Source organism: Cydia splendana, chromosome 1 (genome assembly GCF_910591565.1).
Source record: "Cydia splendana chromosome 1, ilCydSple1.2, whole genome shotgun sequence".
NCBI lineage: Eukaryota > Metazoa > Arthropoda > Insecta > Lepidoptera > Tortricidae > Cydia > Cydia splendana.
Window position 1 is genome coordinate 1,140,668 of NC_085960.1, and position 22,516 is coordinate 1,163,183.

Sequence of the window (22,516 nt, forward strand, 5' to 3'; positions counted from 1 at the left end):
TGTTGCCGCTATAACAACAAATACTAAAAACAGAATAAAATAAAGATTTAAATGGGGCTCCCATACAATAAACGTGATTTTTGACCAAAGTTAAGCAACGTCGGGCGTGGTCAGTACTTGGATGGGTGACCGTTTTTTTTTTTGCATTTTTTTTTCGTTTTTTTTTTCATTATGGTACGGAACCCTTCGTGCGCGAGTCCGACTCGCACTTGCCCGGTTTTTTTAAACAATCGGACGACTAAATCTTTTTAACCTTTCATATCAATGTGTGGTCATAACAAACATGACTAAAAATTCGGTCCTAGGATCCTTATCATAAAACAAACCAGAATTTAACAGTTTTACAGGCCGCACCAAACATTGTACCTACATATTTCAATGAAATCCAAATATTTATATGTTTTGGTGATTCCTTTGAAGACAAGTGATTTTTCGTATAAGCTTTAATTAATTTGAACAGGTTTGAAAAGTAAAAGTTGATAGTTTCTATTTTTATAACTTACCTCCAAAATGATGACTGATTAAGATATGAAATACTTACAGTAGGTACTAGGTACCTACTTACTTAGAGTCAAATGTAAAATAAACAGTGACTAATGAGAAAATACTAATTAGGTTTAGTTCTGCAAAAATGTATTGATACTAAGAAACGCTTAAATATGTATAAATCTTTGACATAATAATTATTATACTTTTATACTCACATTGTAAAATCCTAACCTAAGACCCTAATTGAATAAAGGAAATATACAGTGGAACCTGGATAATTGCAATCTCAAGGGACCGGCCATTTTTTGTCAATTAACCAGGTTTTTCATTTAAGCAGGTCGTGTCAATTAACGAGGTTCAAAAAATCGTTGTGTCAATTATAGAGGTTTTCATTAATAGAGGTTGCGTTCTGACAAATTTCTTTTATGGAGGTGCAAATAACCATTGAAAGTAGATTTACACGCTTACGTTCTGGGTTTCTGGTCTATATATAGCTTCTATACTTGCACTTTTACACTACATTAATTACTACTTTATTTTCTTATTAATCATTTGGGTCTAAAAAATTCCCTTGAATTGTAGAAGAAAGTTTTATTGGAATGTAAAAAGCATACTTTGTTTTTGATTTCATAAAAAATATTTCACCTACTACAGGCTGTGATAGATAGTGTGTAAGTAAGTATAACGGGTTAGCACTGATTGACTAACACGTTATCTTTTCGCGGATTAGCAAAGTAAAATTTATTTTTAATTAATATGGATTTCCGCAAAGTAACGCCTGATTCTATTCACTATGTGATAGATACCCAATAAATAAATTGAATTCTGGATGAAGATATAAATAAAATGATCATTGCTATTAAAATATTGTTTCTGCTGTCTACAACTACATTATTTCAATTACAGAGGTAATAAGTAAGACTCGTTTCAATAATAGATGTAAAAAGGAGAACAAAAATAACGGATTTTTTTAGCACAGTGTCAATTATAGAGGTCTTAGTTGCGACGTGGTCAATTACAGAGGCAAAATTACGAAAAGCCCTAAAATCTAAATTGCAATTATAGAGGTTCCAAAATTTCAATTATAGAGGACTTTTGGTCTCAAGGGACCGGGACCGGACTTTTGGTTGCAATTATTGAGGTTTTCCATTTATCCAGGTGCCAATTAACCAGGTTTCACTGTACTAATATTTATGACTACAAAGCGAACGAAATCGCAGACTAATAAATAAATAAGTTTGTAAGCAATTTAAATACGTATAAATAATACTTCTTTACACACCCGATATAAAGTATAAACATATGTTTTAGGTTAGGTTATCAACAAAGTCAAATAATCTGGATAGGTAATAAAAAAACGACAGCATATTTTGTATGAAAATTTATTGTATTTCGTTTAGTTAAACACATACAATAAAACATATTTGTTAAATCTTAAATTAAATTTATAATAATAATAAAGAGCATACTATTCGAGATTTGTGACCTTACATTTTGATCTTTTTGATTAATACATACACTTGGCTGACCAGAAGTATTTAAACTTTTTATGGATTTCAAAAATGTTGTAACAGTTCAACAATCAATTAATTTGTAATTTTAACTAGAGGTATATTTTTTACAAATTGCGAAGATAGAGTGACAATAAATATTTAACCTTATAACCATTATGGTCGTCAAAAAATTTAAAATTCAGATTTCACTAGCAAATTGCAATATCTGCAACTGTATGTAACTGTAAAAAATATAGCTGTTGTTTTTAAAATCCATTCTCATTGCAATTTTAAAAATATTAAGATATAGGTAATACTTCTTATCAGATTTTGTTCATACGTTTCGGGATCAGATCATTATGTCTTTGTTTTAATATAGTACATAGAAACCTTTATTGTAATGTTCATTCAAATATATCTTATTCGTAACATTTATTAGTAGTTAATACAAATAAGTGACTTAACTGGGATTTCAAGACTGATTGTCAAAATTTAACCTAATACAGTATAAAAATACTTTTGCATGCTAATATAAGATACGAATATCATTTAATTTTTATTTAGATCTATTCTATCTATTGGTCCTCCTAAGAAAATAGTTTCTTAGTTTTTAATAAAAAAGAGGAGACTGGGTATAATTATGTAAAATACTTTGGTCACCGAAAATTATACAGTTACAAATAATTAATTAACGTTACGTAATATAGGGATTCAAATATTACTTATGTTTGTATCGATTTTGACAATACTGTTAGCTGTTACTCGAAAAGTTCACTTTTAGAACTAATATTGAAAATATTTCTGATTAAGTAATATTAGAAAAGTGTCCCAATCTCCTCTATTTTATTTATGTTTTTATTCACCAGTTTGTGCACCTTCGGTTTCATATTTCGATCTTAAATAACTTATAAAATCCATTTCATGACGTAAATACGCCATTCTGTATAAAAATGGCACAAAATAAGTTTCTATTTAAAATAAACTGGTAATAATACCCGTACTATCTCGTGGCACTATATTCACGGTAGGTACATAATTTTAACCTTTTACTGTACAGTTGTTCCAAAAAACTTGATCTCTTGGAATCATTACAGTTTTTTTTATTGGAACACTGAACAGTGAAGGGTCAGGTAAGTCTACACCGTTGCAAATTAAAATTCGTCTTGTAAGTATACGACATTAAGTATACCGTAGTTTGAAACTTAAAGGGAATTTGGAAAACTTATGAAACATAAAAACACACTAGTGTAGACATACCTTTATAAGAGTACGGGCCCCAAGTCAAATCTAAATTAAGTTAAACAGATCTGTTATAAAATTAACTAAATATTAAAAATAATCAGTCATTGAAAGCTTCAGATTGTTGAAATATCGTCTGTGCCATCTGAAAGTTTCAATAATATTTTATATCTGACGTTTACATTGATATTACGTAATACTAAAACATAGCTGGCTTTTCCATACCAACGGTCTAGCTAAATTCTAGAAAGTTCATTGAACAAAGTAGAATATCTGACGTTTCCTTTCTTTTAAAACATCTTATGAGTTTAAAGGATCTCAATTAAGATTGTTTTAATAATATTGACGAGCGATAGAAGAACCTTTAACAGAAAATTAAATTGTCTAAAAACTTACAGGACATCTTCGCTAGATCATTCAAACTCACAAGGTCAAAATCCAATCCAAAAATCCAACTATAGTTGTAATTTGGTATTTACTTGAAGCTAGGTCTTGCAGTTGGTTGTGGAGTTACATTCCCCCTTCCCTTTGAAGCCTGTGTCGGTCGCATGAACCCTGATGTCCTATTGACTGACTTTAAAGGAGGCCTGGAAGTTCCCACCGAGCTGCCGCTTGATGAAGATCGCGATGCCGGCATTCTGACCACTGGTTTAGGTACTACTTTTGGAGCAGGCTTGACTGGCGCGGGAGCTCTTTTGACAGTGGCTACAGATGCTGAACTGTTCAGAGAACTCCTTGAACTACGCAAGGACGCACGAGAAGTTGACCTTTCCACCCTCAAAGAGTTCTGTCTTTTCTGAACAGTTCGTTTCGGGTCTATCGGTGTTCGCGGAGGCGTTCTTAACTCTTTGGTTGTGAGTTTCTTTGGAGCTATCGGGGATTTAGACTTAAGAGGGACGGGGGAGTCACATTCTACGTTGCATCCTGATGATGCACCTTGGGAAGCGCTTTCAGAATTCAAACTCTGAGTTTCTTCAAAACCTTCATCGTTTAATTCATGTTCTGACTTGACTTTGGGGATTCTTGGAGATGTCGTTCTTTCCGTCGGTATTTTGTCGTTCTTAGCAGTCATCGATTTCCTATAAGCGATCCTGGACCAGACGCCTGTAGGTGTCTCTGTTGGTGACTTCAGTTCTCTAATAGCTTTCTGGACATCCTCTTGATTAATGGACGTCTGTCGCCGCATCCTCGAGTAAGGATGCTTAGTTTCTTTGGTCGATGTGGGTTTCTCCGTACTTTGGTTTTTAAGTCTGTCCTGCCAACGCTTAAGTCTATTCTCTTTGTCGTCTTTATTGATTTCTATAGGCTTTGTTACTTCTGGGGTCTCTACAGCGTATGAGGCTTGAATATCTAGTTTCGAAGGTCTGATGACCTGAGTTTCCGCTACCAGTTCCGCCGGGCTATCAGGTTTCTTCTCATCTTCTGGAGAGCTGGAATCTGTATTCCTCTTGTATCTCCTTGTTCTTCGTGCAGCGGAAAATCTATCAAACTGTCCGTCTCCTAAAATTTCTTGACAAAGATCTCTCATCTCAACCGTTTTGTCATTATTTTTAGCGAGTGACGGTTGGAATTTCCTGCAAGGCTCTCGTTCTGGAGGAGGATTGAACATCTTCCGTTGGACGGGTGGTGTTTCGATGTTGTCTGAGTCGATCTCGACTCTGTCCTTCACGTCTTTGTGGCTGGTGATCCTGATGTCAGGCAACTTTCGCTTCTCCTCCTCGGTGATAGAGACGAGTGGCTGTTCTATCTGCTGTCGGGACCGCTGTCGTCTCAGGCGGCGCATCTCTTCGTTTTCTTCTGTCTTCCTCCACGGTACCCTGTTGTCTTTTGTTTGAGGTTGGACGTCTGAAAGTAACAAGTTTGACTATTAGCTAGTGTGTGCGTGTTAACTATGTCTGGTTTAGTGTCTTACTCGGCATTTTTGTGTGCACAGGTCTTTAATCAATTGTTCTTCAGAAGAACTCTCTGTTACATTTGTATAATATTGTTAAGTACCTTCAACAGCCTCGATGGCTTTGACAACAGCGCTGTCGGGCAGCACGGCGGGGCGCCAGTCAGCGCGCCCCTCCGGCAGAGGGTCGAGGGTCGTGCTTCGTTCGCTCTCTGTAACACACCACGGACGAATCAGTTTAAAATAAACAATTGCAAAACGAAGACGCCCGGATGGACGTTTTTTTAACAATTTGACGACGTATGTCCGTGCATGGTTTGAACCTAAATAAAACCTGTTACTCTTTTTGGTTGTGTTATTTTCTTGTATCTTCATTGTGTTCGTGCTATTTTCAACCTAACAACTACATAAATAAGGTTTATATTACCGGAGTCGTTTTCCAAGGACCGCCGATTCGCTTGCACTCGCCGCGCTCTCTCGCGCAGCTCTGCGTCTCGTTTTTCTTCTTGGCTGTTCGCGCGCAGCCATGATTCGATTTTTTGCCGCCATTCCCTAAAAATACAGTCGGTAAAGTACAGCTATCGTTGTTTCTGGATATAAGTACCTATTAATTTGACTTATTTAAAATATTTGGAGCGAAAACATGATTAGCATTTAATGTGACGCTGCATAATTATAGTATAGGTAAGCGCTCAAAGAAACCAATTCCAGTCATCTATAGATAATACTGATGGAACTTGCATTAATTCTAATTTAAGATCCTATCATTGTACCATATTCTGACAAATAAATACATTTCATTCATTCATTGATTCATACTTAACAAAGGTGTGTTAGGATATATTTGGCCGCTATCCACCCGCCGTCACTATCTCCCGTCGTGCGTCGTGTCGTGTAGCCGTCACTATATATTAGATGCGGACTGTACTCACTTGGGTTTGGCGGCGGGCTCCCCGGGCGGCTGGGGCTCGGGCGCGGGCTTGGGCGCGGGCTCGGGCGCGCGGGGCGAGGCGGGGCGCTCGCGCTCGGGGAGCTCGAGGCGCGCGCGCACCGCTCCGCGCCGAGACCACGACCGATCTGAAAGGTTTTACCGTGAGAATATACTAATTCAAAGATAGAGTGATCTCATCATCATCTTTGTTGCGTTCTCGGCTCATGGCTCACGGCTCATGGGCAAACAAACAAATTCATGAGCGGCAGGTAAATAATATGAAAATAAAAGATAAGTCAGTCAATATTATTGACTTGAAAAATAAGACGACCGTGTAAACTCTTATTTTTACCCGACTACGGCAACGCAAAAGGAGGGTTATGATTTTGACCGGTATGTTTGTGGGTATGTATGTATGTATGTATGTATGTTCATCTGTTCCCTCATAACTTCTAAAGTACTCATTGAAATTTGACAAACGATGTGTCATTCGAATCGTCTTAATCGTCCGCTGGTTATAGGCTATACGACGTCACAAAAAAATGAACACGCCGCCCTCTAGAGGTCATAAAGTCACGAACCAAAAAAATAAAAATAAGTAATGATGACGTGTTGTATATCATTTGAAAGAGCTTAATTAGCACATTTCAAATATATACATATTGTTAGCTTTTGCACCCGGCTTTGCTTGCATGCACCCGATAAAACATTAATTTATCTGGTAGGTAGTAGGTAATTAGAACTACGAATCTACAATCGCTCTGGATTCTATCTATCCGGGCCGGGTCTACGGCGATACAAGAAGGATTTTTCAAAAGAAATTTGTGTGGCCGCTTTATACATGGTGTTTTTTAATGACCTGCAATATTTTATAACGTGAATAGGTATAGAAGTCCAGATCAGCAAATTTTTTTACGAGATCGGGTTTGGTCCCATGGTAAAAGTTGCTTAGTAATCTTAGTATATTCACCTCGTTAAAATTCGCAGCGGTCAGGCGAAGCATACTGAAACGTACCTATGTGACGCACCGGACTCAGTCCAAAAGGCGACACTAAAAGGGTCAGGCGTAGCCCGATGTACGTGGCGCGCTGTACGCGGTCCAAAGCCGGGCGCCTTCGGCACCCTCATACTAAAAGAGTCGGGCGTAGCCCGACGTACGAGGCACGAAGTACGCGTTCCAAAGCCGGGCGCCTTCGGCTCCCTCATACTAAAAGAGTCGGGCGTAGCCCGACGTACGAGGCTCGCTGTACGCGTTCCAAAGCCGGCTCATACTAAAAGAGTCGGCCGTAGCCCGACGTACGAAGCACGATGTACGCGTTCCAAAGCCGGGCGCCTTCGGCGCCCTCATACTAAAAGAATCGGGCGTAGCCCGACGTACGAAGCACGATGTACGAAGCACGATGTACGCGTTCCAAAGCCGGGCGCCTTCGGCGCCCTCATACTAAAAGAGTCTGGCGTAGCCCGACGTACGAGGCACGATGTACGCGTTCCAAAGCCGGGCGCCTTCGGCGCCCTCATACTAAAAGAATCGGGCGTAGCCCGACGTACGAAGCACGATGTACGCGTTCCAAAGCCGGGCGCCTTTGGCGCCCTCATACTAAAAGAGTCGGCCGTAGCCCGACGTACGAAGCACGATGTACGCGTTCCAAAGCCGGGCGCCTTCGGCTCCCTCATACTAAAAGAGTCGGGCGTAGCCCGACGTACGAGGCTCGCTGTACGCGTTCCAAAGCCGGGCGCCTTCGGCGCCCTCATACTAAAAGAGTCGACCGTAGCCCGACGTACGAAGCACGATGTACGCGTTCCAAAGCCGGGCGCCTTCGGCGCCCTCATACTAAAAGAGTCGGGCGTAGCCCGACGTACGAAGCACGATGTACGCGTTCCAAAGCCGGGCGCCTTCGGCGCCTTCATACTAAAAGAGTCGGGCGTAGCCCGACGTACGAAGCACGATGTACGCGTTCCAAAGCCGCGCTCTAAAAAGTATGAAACAAGATAGAATTCTTATCTGAAATTATCATATAGAAAAAATTATAAAAGTGATCACTTTTTTATATATTTACAGAGATACTCAAAGGATAGCCGTGGTCGTATGCCACTTTACCTTAAAGGTATAATCGTGGCATACGTCCACGGCGATCCTTTGAGTATCTCTGTAAATATATAAAAAATGATAACTCTTATAATTTTCCTATATGATAATTTCAGATAAGAATTCTTAGAGCGCGATTTGCAGTAGTCGGGTTTTAGTTTTTGAACTTATTTGAAGCATTTCGCTCTCTTAAGTCTTTGACTACCGGCAAATACTATCTGACGAACTCCAATCGTTGGAGTCCCGCCGATAGGCAGTAATCGCAACCCCTACGCTACGCTCTCAGAAGGTTGTTCAAGAGAAATGTCGTAGACAACATCATGTATCTGAATCCAGCTGATTATTGAAGCTACATCCATAGATAGCAACACTCACCGAGACTGCCCCAAGCACTGCGTTCTCTAAGGTCGTTGGCCGCTGGAGAGGAATGTCGGAGGAATTCCAGTAGACCTTCTTCATCGCCACCCGGACTCGCGCGGCTGCGACGACGTAGGCTACCGGTTGGAGTCACATCTGAAAAGGAAAAAAAAAACATGATGGAGTTACATCCATTCTTTCTTATTTCAATGTTTTGCCAAGGCCATATCAACGTGAACTTAACATCAGTATAAACCAAGTTTTATTGGTATGGCGCTATTGTCAAAACTTAGGTTATCTAAAACTGTTTGACCTAAGGGACACGGCAAGACTTACGGCTCCCCTACTCCCGTTTGGCAGGGCGAATTATATTTGGATTCCCATTTCCTTTACATATTGGAAAGGCACGCATACCCATCTAGTCCAGCAAAAACATTGAATGATACAGTATGTCTTTAAAATATTATTATTACCAGGAGATGGCGAGGCATCATGGGGCCGCCTCAGAGACCTCCTTCCCAATCCGTTGCGGATGTCTATGAGCAGGGATTCCATGAGATTCTCGCACTCCGACACCGGGGTGCTGCATACGCTGCCACCTGTAATGAAGAGGAATTTTCTAATTTAAAACCTGTTAACTTATGTTGTTGGAGATGGAGGTGTACTAAATATTTTCGAAAATTTTTACCCGTCAAATATCTTCCGCATGAGGATTATATTTTTGGCTAAAATGAAGATCGCTCAGTGCCACCGTAGTTAAGTCTATCTTATATACATGAAATTTTCAATATGTAAAATTAGGTACTTAGGTATTGTTACCATACCTACCCTCCTCTCTTGGCCCCAGCTCCCTTAGCTTAATAGCATTCAAGGCGTACGAGCATGTCCAGCACCGCAAACCATGGCGCACCTGCTGGGCTGCCCCGACTACTGCTCTGAATCAGACTTGAGAGACGCCGCGGTCCGGACTGTCAGTATCGCTGCTTCCTGGACATCCACTGTTTAGGGGAACCTCGACACGAGAGAAGAAGAAGGCGTATGTCTTGTGAACTCATGCCATTAAACTTACCAGTTCTTATCCTGGAGGCAGCAGCATCCCTCGCTCGTCTCCTGGCAGCCGCTTGTTCTTCATTGGCTCGGCGTCGCTCGTTCTCGCTTATTGCTGATCTGAACTTGGTGCAGAAGGTCACGAAGATCTGGAATAGTATAATGATAGAGTAACAAGGATGATCAAGTAAGCAATGCTTTTGTTAATACTTAATGGTTAACCGTTTTTTCTTGCATACGGGCTGCTGGGTTTTGGCAATATATTTAGAAATCAACGAGGATTCTATCAATACACCTTTAGAGAAGCATACCTTGAAGCATTCCTCAAGCTTGAAAGACACAGGGTCTTCGCAGAAGAACTCTGCAAGCTGTTTCCGAATGCTTTCCACTTCTTCCATATCCTTCTTTAGAGCTGAAACCTCACGCTCCGCAACCTAGAATAATGAAACATCACAAGTATAAGATAGTTTCTTAAATTAATAACATGGGTACTTTAACAACAGTAGAAAACACAAGTCGTAACTTGCCCTGCAGAGACCGTGCATTTAACATTGCCGTTTTTAGTACTACTGGCACCAGTAGTAGTGTATGGCATGACAGTAATCTTATATTTTGAATACAATGCAGACAGCCTGTTGCTTGCAACTCCAGGCCCCAGGGGCCACAAACCTGTAGTCTCTTGAGAAACTATTGACCCCTGCTACTTCTGAAATGATTCTTCATTCAACTATAAAACGCCATGATCAGTTTTAGTACTAACCTGCAAGAAATCTCCCATCTGCTCTCTGATATCTTGCTGGTTGGTCATCTGTATTTCTTTCTTAAGTAACCCAACACGGTTGTCCAGGGTCTTGATCTCGTTGTGAAGTTGTTCGACGCTGGCTTTCGCGGCCTCTTCTAGTACGCGGGTGTCGTCGGCGAAGTGGGTCAGCTCTTTGTTCTTTCGCTCTGCTTGCTGTGGATAAACGTTTATATTTTATAAATGGATTAGTTAAATGATTGGTAAAGCCATGATAAATTAAGTCTGAGGGCATTTATTTAATCTGAAGATATCGAAATCTCGTTGATGTCATCACACTGATTATGCGGTTTCCGCACGGCTCCCGGTGTGTCTATAGGGATCCGGAAACCGAAGATATGAGCTAAAATGCAATGGAATAGACATTTCACCCCGATTCTTACTTATTCTACTTGTGTTATTTTTAGGCGAAAATAGTGGAAATGACAGAATAATTTTGTACCTACTTAAGTAGGTTTTTGTCTCTTATATTTTAGCTTACCCTTTTTAATAAAAAAATACAAGTGACGCATTTTTCCAGCAACTACCTTTCTTTGCAAGAATAAAAAGTGTGTTTACCAGAGCGACATAATGCATGAGATTCATCCCAGGCTTGTTGGCCCTGATGTCCGGCAGTTTCTGCAGGGAAGACAGCTTCACGCCCGCGGCTCCGCCTGCGTACCCACCAGCGTTCAGGAAGTTGCCAGCGATCAGGGTTATGTATAACACCTCCTGTAATTGATAAATAGAGTGATGAAGAAAGTGTCCAGCGATACCCGTTTTATCATAACCACCAGTATTTGTACCACTGGGATGTTTTCCGAATGCTATTTTTAAATGTGAGCTCCGAAACCTGACTCCGAAGCAGAGTATTTAAAAAAAACCGGACAAGTGCGAGTCGGACTCCTCCGAGGATTCCGTAATTTTTAGTATTTATTGTTATAGCGGCAACATAAATACATAATCTGTGAAATTTTCAACTGTATCACGGTTATAACAATAGCTATCGCTATCACGGTCCATGAGATACAGCCTGGTGACAGACAGACGGACAGACGGACAGTGGAGTCTTAGTAATAGGGTCCCGTTTTTACGCTTTGGGTACGGAACCCTAAAAATGACAAAAAAATATCTTTAAAAAGCCATTGTAAAACTATATTTACCTGCAAAGCTCTCGAAGACATCAAATCATCTCCAGCTACTAGAATAGCATTGATGGCGCTCTCAAGGTAGCCTGCCGTCGACGCCCACTCTTCTTTTAGTAACATGCACTCTATGCGCAGTTTGTAACTGAAACACATAGACAGAGACATTTAGAGTCAGCTATAATAGCCGTACATCAGGCGTTTCATCAGGCCTTCGGGCCCTTGGGCTCTTAATATAGAAAAATAATCCTTACTTTGGTAGCTGTATGAGTTGCATCAGGAACTTCTCAGCATTCCCAAGTTTAGTTACGTCTCCGGTGAACGCCTTCAGCATCTCGCACTCATCAATTTCCGGCAGGATCTTGAGCAGGCCTCGCAGCTTCTCCGCGCCGATATCGTCGTGAGAACCTTCGCGGATTAGCTGGATTATGTCTTCGTTGGAGCTGAAATTACAGTCAATGTGGTAACCTCCCGACTAAGGCTAATGAAAATATGTAATCGCCTTTATTTGATTCTTGTCTAAATAACGCAGCTTTCATAACATGTGTCTTGGATGTTTGGTGTGTGATATGAACACATGGGGTGCTAAACTTGATTAAGTGGGATGCGTTTCTCGAAGATTTTTGTGGTTGTAGATCATATTGCTATTAATTCATAATGTTATCTCGCGCAGATGGGTTTTAAGTTTCATGTTCGTGACTAAAACTTCTGAATTTCGATTTCAATTAAATGATTGTTTACCTTCGGAACTGCTTCAAGAAGATGTTCACGTTCAAACTCCTCTTTCCATCCAGAAGAGTTATCTCGGATGACTCCTTCCTTGGTTTCCGCTCTCCTGAGGTGTCGCAAATAGGACTGCGACCCAAACGAGGGGAGGAGCCCGCCGAACCGGTGGGCTGAATCTGAAATCACGAATAGTAGGTAAATATAGATATATCTCGTACATTTGTAATAGGGATAGGAACATTCAGGATTCTCTGAGAAGGCTCCACCATCGTCAGCATCGTCATTAATACTTCTACAACGTCATTCGTACTCAATCATCGTTATACCTTTGAACTCCATAATAAAGACAGATCATAGATTTCTGAGCTTTATTATAATCGAGTTTTCATTTACTTGTAGTCAATGTTTTTTTCGTAAGCTTATAAAACACTAAAAATGTTTACTCTTGATATTGAAAAAGAGTTTGGGTATTACCTGTTGACAGAAAAGTCCTTCGATTTCGCCCCAGTCCAACTCTGTCTTCGGGGAGTGTTTGTGACTCGATGCCACCAATGACCAGATATTATTCTGACCAATTACCTGTAAGAAGCATTGTATTAATGTTAGTTCTTACGATTCACAGACAAAACATCCTCTAGACTGAGCGTAGTCGCGCTACCCCCTCTGCCACGCATACGGTAAATTTACTCCATGTTCGAGTCGAAAGTGTCTTTGTGTGACGTCCGTGAACTCGTTCGTCGTTGGAACGGACCAATCACGGATTTCGCTCACCTCGTCCCGCGCACCCCCGCATTTTTGGCAGCATCGGTTGCATGAAATAATTGCTCTAAACTCGGTCTAGAGGATTCCTAGTCTATGTTACGATTAGATCCCGTTGTTATCAGGACTGGCCCCAGTAACTAGCACATTAATTTTATAAATACTTCCCTGTCACATGGTCATGATCATTTAACTATTTCATTTGGTACAGGAATTTGAATTAAGGTTACCTGGTAACCTGATACCTAATGAATTATTTTTTGAGTATATACTTACTTTATTATTAGGTATCTTATTCCAATTGATCGTCTTCATCTTGGTCTTCGGGATCGGCGTTTCCTGCTGCGGCAGCTTCACGTCGATGACCGGCGCCGGCGGTATAGGGGAGGGGGCTGATAGGTTAGGGGGCGCGGGGGGCGGGGGTGGGCCGCAAGGGGGAGGCGGGATGCAGGGGGGTGGGGGGATCATTGGTGGCGGCGGTGGGGCTGGAAATAAATGTGATAGAGGTAAAAAAAATTAAGAAATCTTGGCCACATGTAATACAATTAAAAGTTCTACGCTAAGGGAAATAAAAATATGACACAGCATAAGAAAAAGTACCTCTATCGAAAATGTGAAATTTTCTAATTTCATGAACGCAATCATAATGTAGATATGAATAACTTACCAGCAAAAGGCATAGGTGCCGGCGGAGGGGGCGGCGGCGACAGAGCCCTCTGTAGACTCTGTTTCCTCCCTGCGTTGGAAACGTCTCGGTGTTGGCACGTGCAGCCCATCTTGGCCTGCAAAAATAATGAAGAATATTATGAAGGAAGGTTGAAAAAAAAATAGGATTCTTATAGAGGTCGACAGGAGTCAGAAGGTCAGGATATCCTTTACATTTCGACACTGTTAAGGTATTTTGATATCTTGAACTTCTCACTAAGCTATTATCTATATTGGTAGATAGCTACGTGATAAAAAGCCGTGGATAGGATATTTTATAGGGCTAGAAATAGTTCGACGGACAGCTCTTGGGGTCAGTTCTATCCTCTTAAGCCTTCTTAAGGCTATTTATGGGTGTTAAAGTTATTAGTGTATTTTACTTTTAAGCATTTTTAAAACTAACCTGCACGCTAGGTGCTCTAAGCAATTTTGCAGCATCTTCCCTTGATTCCAGCAGAGTAGCGCGATGGACTAGCGTCTCCGCTGTATCCCAGACTATATCGCTGACCGGCTCTTTTGGGTCAATTTTCAGGAGATGCTGCAGAATGCTCAGGAAGGGGATCTCTTGAGGAGTGTCAGCCACCTGTAATCATAAAAAGTAGATATTCTTAATTAATTCTTGGTAGGAGCAACTTTAAAAATCACAATAGTTTGTGATTGTGGTTGGTAAAAAAGGCGTACCTGACTTATGTCTATCAGAGAACTTGAAATAAAGTCAATACATCCACGTACCGCACAGATCTGTCACCAGATTCCACTGCTGGGGGTATACACCTTTACCATCGATCACCATAAACTGCGATACTGCTTAGCTTAGAACATCCACAAAATCTCAACAGCCTTTATATCGAGGGCCTCCCTGCGCGACTCCACGCTAAATTAAATTACATAAAATTTATTTTAGGAAGGACATACCTGTTTGAGGATAGCGTAAAAGACATCCAGATGCGAGTTGAGATTAATGCCTCCAGGGCCTTGAGCTTCGTCACTCTCCCGTTGTTCTTCGAAGACGTCCAGCTGTACGCCCAGATCTGGATGGCTGGCCGCTTCATGTCTGAAGACAATACAAATAATTATGTTTAAAACAAAGTCACCATCATTATCATATCAGCCAGAAGTACCCTGCTGGAAACTGCCGGACTTAGCCCCATAGCCCAACCCCAAAGGATCTCTTTATCTATACCGGTCTTACGCTACCACCATCCAACGACTCCCTACAATCTTGTCAAGATTCTCCTTATTTGGGGCCTTCTCGCAAAATAAAGCTCAGTAATATCAGCTCAGTCGCCCCAACCAAGTGAGCTATTGTTCCTCGCTTAATATGAACCTGCAGAGATCCTCGTAGTGTCAATTTGCCTTAATTAAAATATTTATTTAGAATATTTATCTTACTAAAAATAAAACACCTACGAAAATTTCATTCTTAAATTTTCCCCCAAATTGTATACTTAGTTTCTCGTTCTATCTATGTAAGCATTTAGTTTGTCCGTTTCTGGACATACCTATGTCTAGCTCCTGCAAATCCAAGACTTTCTGTCCTTCACCACTTGGAACTAAGGTTTTCCTGGTCCATTTTTCGAAAGATACTTTTCGTTATAATGATTAAATACATGGTTTACCATAACAAGAGATGACCATCGATGTAGATCGAATGTCAAGTCATCGTAATTAATTGATGCAGTGTTACAAATCGACGGATCAGTGATCGATCAACGCCGATCGTTTTATCAGTAGGCGTTGTAACTTGGAATCAATTATTATTTATAGTTTCACTTTGTTTCGTTTTTGGAAGCTACGGAATAAAAAAAATGTCACTGCCTAGTTTAGTATACTTGCGTGTTTTATACGAAATGCTTCTTAAAGTAGTATCGTGGTAGTATCTACATAAAAACTTGATACCTAATTTCTCGAGAGAAGTAAACTCGTGTATTCATACATATACTAACGGCCTCTGGATCGATACTCCAGCGCTCTGCCATTGGAGCCACCAAGACCTCATCCATAGCCAGCATATTATGGGTCTTTCCACCATATTATGGTGCCAAGGCAGTAATTTATCCACTTTTAAATTTATTCTAAGCTTAATAGCATCGTTCGCAGACGTTTCTGCTTGTTAAAAATTAAAACAAATACTAAAACCAAAATAAAATAAATATTTAAGTGGGGCTCCCATACAACAAACGTGATTTTTTTGTCGTTTTATGCGTAATGGTACGGAACCCTTCGTGCGTGAGTCCGACTTGCACTTGGCCGGTTTTTTAATACTACTTAGTCATTTAGATTTAAAAAAATGCTTCGTTAATGAGCGTGAGATTAAAACGATTTTGCCAGAAAAAAATGTCACGTCCACACCAAACGATCGGGTAAAACCAGATCCTTAGGTATACGGTATCTACTGATACCAATACCATTAACTTATACCTTATCGCATCTTGCATCTCATCAGATTGGCAATATAATACCGGGTGTGGCCTGTAACATGAGCAAATAATTAAAACATAGATTGTACTTCTCAAACGGTGACACTTTTGTTCAACAACTTTTAAAAATTATGAAGTATTTAGACTCCCTATTTTTCATACAAAATAAATATTATCTTCAATGGACGCCATCGCCACGCCATATCATTGTGATTGACGTTGCTTGTCACGCCTTAAACATAACAAAATTCGTAATACATTGCGTTTTAGAATAAACTTTAAAGCGTATTAAAAATCAAACCCCAAGTTATTTTTAAAAGTCGCTGAACAAATGTTGGTCAGTATGAGGAGTACAGCATACCTCTACTGTTAAATTTTTTGCTCATATTACAGGCCACACCCGGTATATGTATGTATAAATGTCAATCTTATTAGGTTGATTAACGATTAATCGCGCGAGACGAGATTTGGGTATTTGGGTCACATTATCGAATTTGAAGATTAGATAGAATGACAATATGAGCTGAAGAACAAATGTGTAGGTACCCTAGAATGATAAAATGTCGAAAAACTATGATCCTGGGCTTTCAAATCAAATCATACAATGGTAGAACCTGTTTTTCTTACGATTTTTGATCAGTAAACGATACAGTAAACGTAGTTTTCCGCTTGCCGTAAGTTGCAGTAGCGTGATACCTACCTATAAATATTGCTATTGAACTGGAAGGAATTTAAGAAAAAATAACTATTTTCTTAAATTTACAATTGCTACAAAAGTAACATTGTGGTAACAATTAAAACTCGCAGCACGCCATCAGTTATCACCGTGACGATGGCAAAAAACAGTTTTACATGTATTTACTCGGTTAGAAGTTGCAGTTAATTTTAATAAATTGTCCGTACATTCGTTCTCTTTCAATCGATTCTTAAACCTACTCGAAACCTTAAACCAGTTTACTTTGTGGAGTAGGTACCTATTTAATTCATCCAACAAAAATATTAGGAAGCATTTAACAAAAAAACTGTTTAATTTCACGGGCCAATTTAATATAAAATATTTAAATCGGTTGACCAAATTCGGACAGGGCTGATGGCGATAATAAACATGATATTATACGGATCTAAATTAAAAATATAAATAGGTACTAAAAGTAACTGACTTTTGGTGGACCTTATGTTATGGCAGTAAGGTTCATATTCAGTTAACAGGGTAGACGGTGGTACGTTTGGACGAATTTGGATGAGCCAATGAACTGATTTGCATACTCGTTCGGCAGATTTGAATTTAACGGCTACGAGAACTCTTTGTTTACTTGCGTGAAGAGTTTGGCGATATCTTGTATTTTATTTATTGTGTTGAAAATATAAAATGGCACTGTTTTGGATTAAAATGCCCGGTTTATTTATGAAAATACTAAAATCACTACATGTCTCCCTATAAGATTTGAGGAGTCTTCATGGATCCCATTATCAGAACTGAGTTTTGACAAAAACGAGACCAACTTGGGACTATATAAATTTACATTAAAACATAAAAACAAATTTCCAAATCGGTTCAGAAAGAAGTAAGTACATACAAAAAAATAAAACTCCTCCGTTTTGGAAGTCGGTTAAAAATAAACTAAGACAACAAAGCAATATTACTAACCAAAGTAAAGCAAGTTAGTAATTAAAATTAAATTGATTATAAGAAGTTGTGTTCAAATCAAATGTGGGGCCTAAATACACTGTTTGCATCACAGTTGACCATGACAATTCATATATTATGGGTTGCCCCGTGTGAGCAGGGCCTAGGCCATAGAGTATAGTGGTTGTCTATACTATGAAGAAAGGGAGCATTTAGAGTAGGTAGGAAAATGTTCACTTGTACCTATTATTAACACTAATCGTAAAAATTGCCATACATTAACAGCTAGCCTGTCTTCTCTGAAGAGTATTTCTCTGCATGTTCAAAACGTCTTTTAAAAGCGTAGGTATAGAAAACGCTTGTGCTACTAACTTGACATTGACCATGGTATTATGCCATACCTAATCGCTACCACATAGTAACATTAAATCACATTGACAGACAGCCGTCATCAATTCCCACAGATTCAATCAAACTACTCGTCATTGGTCATCGAAGATATCGCATGATCTGTCTCATTTTTTGCCCTCTTGTTTGTCACAAAAAGATTCTTATTGGTATTAGATACGCGTCATTGATTAGATTGTAATCTGATCTAGTAAAAAGCGTAACAAACTTGTAGTGTAGACAGCCTTAGTTAAGGAAAACAAGTAGTCCATCTCTGACCCTTTTTTGACCTACGTTATTATGTAAAAAATCTTGCTGTAAGTATATAAATAAACATTTCTTATCTATTTTTTACTTTAGTTATTTAGCTGTTATGCTGGAGTATTTATTTTATCTCATCCTTAGACATATTTATGCTACGCTTGGCAAATTTTATTATTCAAACGTTCAGCCTAAACCCATTTCATTGCTTTCAAACTGTCTAACCTATTTTTTTTTTAAATAACACTGTAATGTAATGTAGAAATATGTGTCTTTCCATGACAAAATGTACCGTATGGTACTAACTTTAGGCAAGTGCATAAGGTATATTTTTTCATAAATAAACACTAACGTGGACAAATGGCTACCTAATACGTAACGACTTTGAGTACGCTTCTCAAATTACAATACTTCATTGCGTATGGACAATCCACGCGCTTTGTTTGGAGTTGAATTACTTCTTGTACTACGACAAGGCAGCTAAGCTATACATACAGAGTTATAAGGTTAAGACAACCTTGTGTTTATTGTAATGGTGTGATTGTTTACCTCAGGTTGTTGAGTGTGGGCAGCAGTCCCAAGCCTGCAACAGAACAAAATTATATTGTAGATTGGATGGCAATTTCGTGACCAAAACGGTGTAATGATAGGCGTATGATTATGATAAATGGCGCGTTTATATACAGGAACAAATAAAGAAATAAAATTGTGTCGGATAAACGGAAAACCTAACACGTTGACCGTCAGATTTGTTTACGTATCAAGGCACTAACCTCGGACCACAACTCAAAATTAGTATCAGAATCTTAATTAGATGCATAACTTTGTCTTGGAACCAAGGATTGTTCTTTGTTTGTGATGTGTCCAGATTTGAGAATAAGACTGTCTAGATAGGAAGGCCCATAGTGCTCAAGACTCCTGAAGTCTCCTGAGAGACTTGTTAAGACACAATATTTAAACGACGTGCAAGTCTTTGGGTACGGAACCCTAAAAAACAGACTTAATAAGTTTTTGGCAAAAATTTCATTTTTGGTACAAGCTTTTATCGCTGACTGTACTTTTCTTACGACAGACAACTCGATCAGCTCAATCGCACACCGGGAAGTGGATCAAATTTAACTTGCAAGATTTGATTACAGACAGACAGACAGACAGACAGACAGACAACGGTCAGGTGAAAGTAAATAAAAGCTTGTAAAAAGGGTGTCACGCTTCAGTTCATTACCTTACCAATGAATTCATACCATAAGTTCCTCCTCTTTGGCAATCACGTCTGGATGTTGACGGAGGCCAGTAAAATGGTCTTGAAGACGGTGATACTGATGAGATTCTTCAGATGCTCTTCCAAGAGAGGAGAGGAACACTAACTTACCAATGAATTCATTGCGCACACGAGTCCTCTCTGGCAATCTTGGTGCGCTGATGATGAGGCAGTTGACAAATGCCACTAAGGCTGTCTTGTAGTCGGTGGTGGTCGCATTTTTCAGTTCTTCCACAACCACGCTGAGACGGTAGCGCTCGTTCTTTAAAGTCTGGAAGATCAGAATATTAAGTTGACATAAGTGAAGCAAACCCACCCCAAAAATCAGGGTGGACGTTTTGGGAACTTCGACATTTGAATGCACTGGAGTGGAAAATGCGATATCTGTCAAGTTTTAAGAGTCTAGGAAAGAATCAATAACCGAAATTAAATAGATTATAAATATGAATTTTAAAACATTGGACAGTGTGTTTAAATCAGCCTATTTCTTGAATAGATGGTCAGGTGTGAAATGTTAGAGCTTGAATTCAAATAGCAGAAACGTCTACGAGCAATAATACAATTTTTTATATTAAAGGAAAAATTGAAACATTTACCACCAAGAGGGAAAAAGACCAATAAATGGTCTAGAATTGCTTAATTGTATGGTTCTCCAACATTTCATCTGTAGATTGTATAGGAAAGGAATTTAGATCGCTTGACAAACTTTGATTCCAACAGTTGACTTACCTTATATCGGTCAAGAGTGTCAACCGCCCTGGCGTAGCCATCGGCATTGTACACACACAGGGCCGACAACAGCTCGAACACCTGGACAAAAGAAAAACAACATTAACACTGATTAATATAATATGTTTGGTATCATAAATATTCAAACTTGTTGCATGGAATCAACATAAACAATCGTGCTACGCCTAAAATTTGACAAATTAGGTCTGTTTTGATGAAGACTCAACGCAGGATACAAAGGTTTTTTTAGGGTTCCGTAGTTCACTAAGTACGTACTCTGCGTGCTCGACGTTGCAGTCTAGGCCCACTCGGCTCTCCATGCCTCTGGTTTCGTTCCTAGACTCATCTGCTTCTTATTAAATATCCATCTCACTTCAACTTCTAGACTCACCTGCTTCTTAACAGGCGCGGCCGGCGACGTGAGCGCCGCCGCGAGCTTGCTGGCGTACTCTGCATGCTCGACGATGTAGTCTAGGCCCACTCGGCTCTCCATGCCGACTCTGCAACAAAGAATCACACTTGTTAAGGTATATTGCATGGTGGAGATTTCACACCCAGACACTGTCACACAACGCATAACAGCGGCAACAAACAGCCATTGATATTTTTTTTTAATTTACAGTATTTTCACGTTGTTTACTAAAGATTCTAAGTGTGCATGGTGCACTAACCCGGGGTTAACCGGTTAAACCGTTAACCCAGTGTCAAATTGTACTTAGTAACCGCGGTAACTTCAGGTTTAACCGGTTAACCTCGGGTTAGTGGAATGGTGCAAGTGACCCTAACAGGGTTTTCAATGGTTGATATAGCCGTTATACATAGTAGAGCCGTATAGGCGAATTGAGGTAGCAAAAAATAGGATCACGACAAATCGATAACATCATCTTTCTAAACTTTGAAGTCGGTTATAAGCAGTACCGTCTTTACCATAAGGGCACACGGGCTCCGTAATCAGGGCCCCTATCCTCAGGGGGCCCCGAAGGACAGACAGTAACAGTATATTTGATTACCCACAAAAGATCATAGTAGAAAAATGTAAGTTTAATTCGCTTTCTTTACTTTCCAAAAGGGCCGCAAATTCTTATGTGCCCAAGGGCCCCAGCATAGTTTAAGACGGCCCTGGTTATAAGTTATAGGTACCTAAATAAAGGTCAAATTTACATTTCTTTTCCTCTAGAATCTGCTCGGGTTTTTAACATGTTATAAATGATCCACTAAACTGTACAAATGTGTGAAATTAGCCATATTCGTAACCATTAAAATACTTTTAATCTGAGACATTGCAAATTAGACTAGGTTCGCTTTAAAAGGACGAGTCTATAAAAACTTCGTCATTAGCATAAAATGTTTTACGAACGCGATTATGTGTAGGTATATAAATTATTTATAATAACTAATAAACGTGTTAGGTGTTAGTAATGAAAACAAAATGTAATTATAAGCTTAGATCTGATCATATTCTTGCGAGGTTCACGAATTAGCAGTCAGAAGTAGAATAATTTTCTTTGATTCAATTTTTATTACTTCGTTAAGTGTCTAAGAATATAGCAATGTCACTAAATCTATTTCTGGCTTAATTAACTGTATTTTGCATTGTATCCATAAAATCACCCTTTTACAGCAGCCTTTTACAGCTCGTCGAGGCCTCGGCGAAGGCATTTCAAGACAGGCACGACCTTCAGTAATGAAGAACACGAAGAAGAAGACAGCTATTGTACTATGCCTGCAGTAAGTATAGGGTTGCCAGATGGTCGGGATTTGGCGGGATTCTCCCGATTTTTAGCATGTGTTCCCGATTCCCGACAAAGTGAAAATTGTCCCGAAAAACAGCTTCACGTTATAAAACAATACTTTCAAGTTCCGAACTGTCGTCGAGCGAGCGAGCGACCCGCGTCGAGCCGCTCGCCGCCACGATTTTTTTTTTTTTTGTTCAAGATCCCAAAGAATTTTTTCTATTTTTATATAAAAACGTCTATGGGCAGAGCAGCTGACGTAGTGCCAATAATGTAAAATATCGTCGTTTTTAATACAATTACTTTAATTTGAATGTTTATTTTTTCCCGACTTAAGTCCCAAAATCCCGAAAAATTTATATTTTTTCCCGATAATAGCGCCTTTCAATCTGGCAACCCTAAGTAAGTACCATTTACATTATCTTTCTCAAACTCACAAATCTTCAGTTTTT

The 22,516-nt window shown here is 39.5% G+C and overlaps 1 protein-coding gene across 1 annotated transcript in view; it reads right to left on the reverse strand.

Annotated features, from left to right (window-relative positions):
- Nucleotides 1-1,855: 1,855 nt before the first annotated feature.
- Nucleotides 1,856-22,516, reverse strand: part of LOC134806405 (inverted formin-2) — a 44,113-nt gene continuing 23,452 nt past the window's right edge. The window contains exons 2-23 of the mRNA XM_063779672.1: nt 20,723-20,831; nt 20,332-20,412; nt 19,714-19,873; nt 18,891-18,924; nt 14,562-14,700; nt 14,050-14,229; nt 13,609-13,723; nt 13,218-13,426; nt 12,657-12,761; nt 12,198-12,358; nt 11,711-11,899; nt 11,475-11,601; nt 10,891-11,043; nt 10,294-10,488; nt 9,845-9,967; nt 9,556-9,682; nt 8,960-9,085; nt 8,505-8,642; nt 6,045-6,189; nt 5,540-5,664; nt 5,217-5,324; nt 1,856-5,066 (exon numbers count right to left, since the gene is read on the reverse strand). Of these exons, the coding sequence (XP_063635742.1) occupies nt 3,697-5,066; nt 5,217-5,324; nt 5,540-5,664; nt 6,045-6,189; nt 8,505-8,642; nt 8,960-9,085; nt 9,556-9,682; nt 9,845-9,967; nt 10,294-10,488; nt 10,891-11,043; nt 11,475-11,601; nt 11,711-11,899; nt 12,198-12,358; nt 12,657-12,761; nt 13,218-13,426; nt 13,609-13,723; nt 14,050-14,229; nt 14,562-14,700; nt 18,891-18,924; nt 19,714-19,873; nt 20,332-20,412; nt 20,723-20,824 (4,212 nt within the window). The 5' untranslated portion in view covers nt 20,825-20,831 and the 3' untranslated portion in view covers nt 1,856-3,696. The remainder of the gene's footprint in view (nt 5,067-5,216; nt 5,325-5,539; nt 5,665-6,044; nt 6,190-8,504; nt 8,643-8,959; nt 9,086-9,555; nt 9,683-9,844; nt 9,968-10,293; nt 10,489-10,890; nt 11,044-11,474; nt 11,602-11,710; nt 11,900-12,197; nt 12,359-12,656; nt 12,762-13,217; nt 13,427-13,608; nt 13,724-14,049; nt 14,230-14,561; nt 14,701-18,890; nt 18,925-19,713; nt 19,874-20,331; nt 20,413-20,722; nt 20,832-22,516) is intronic.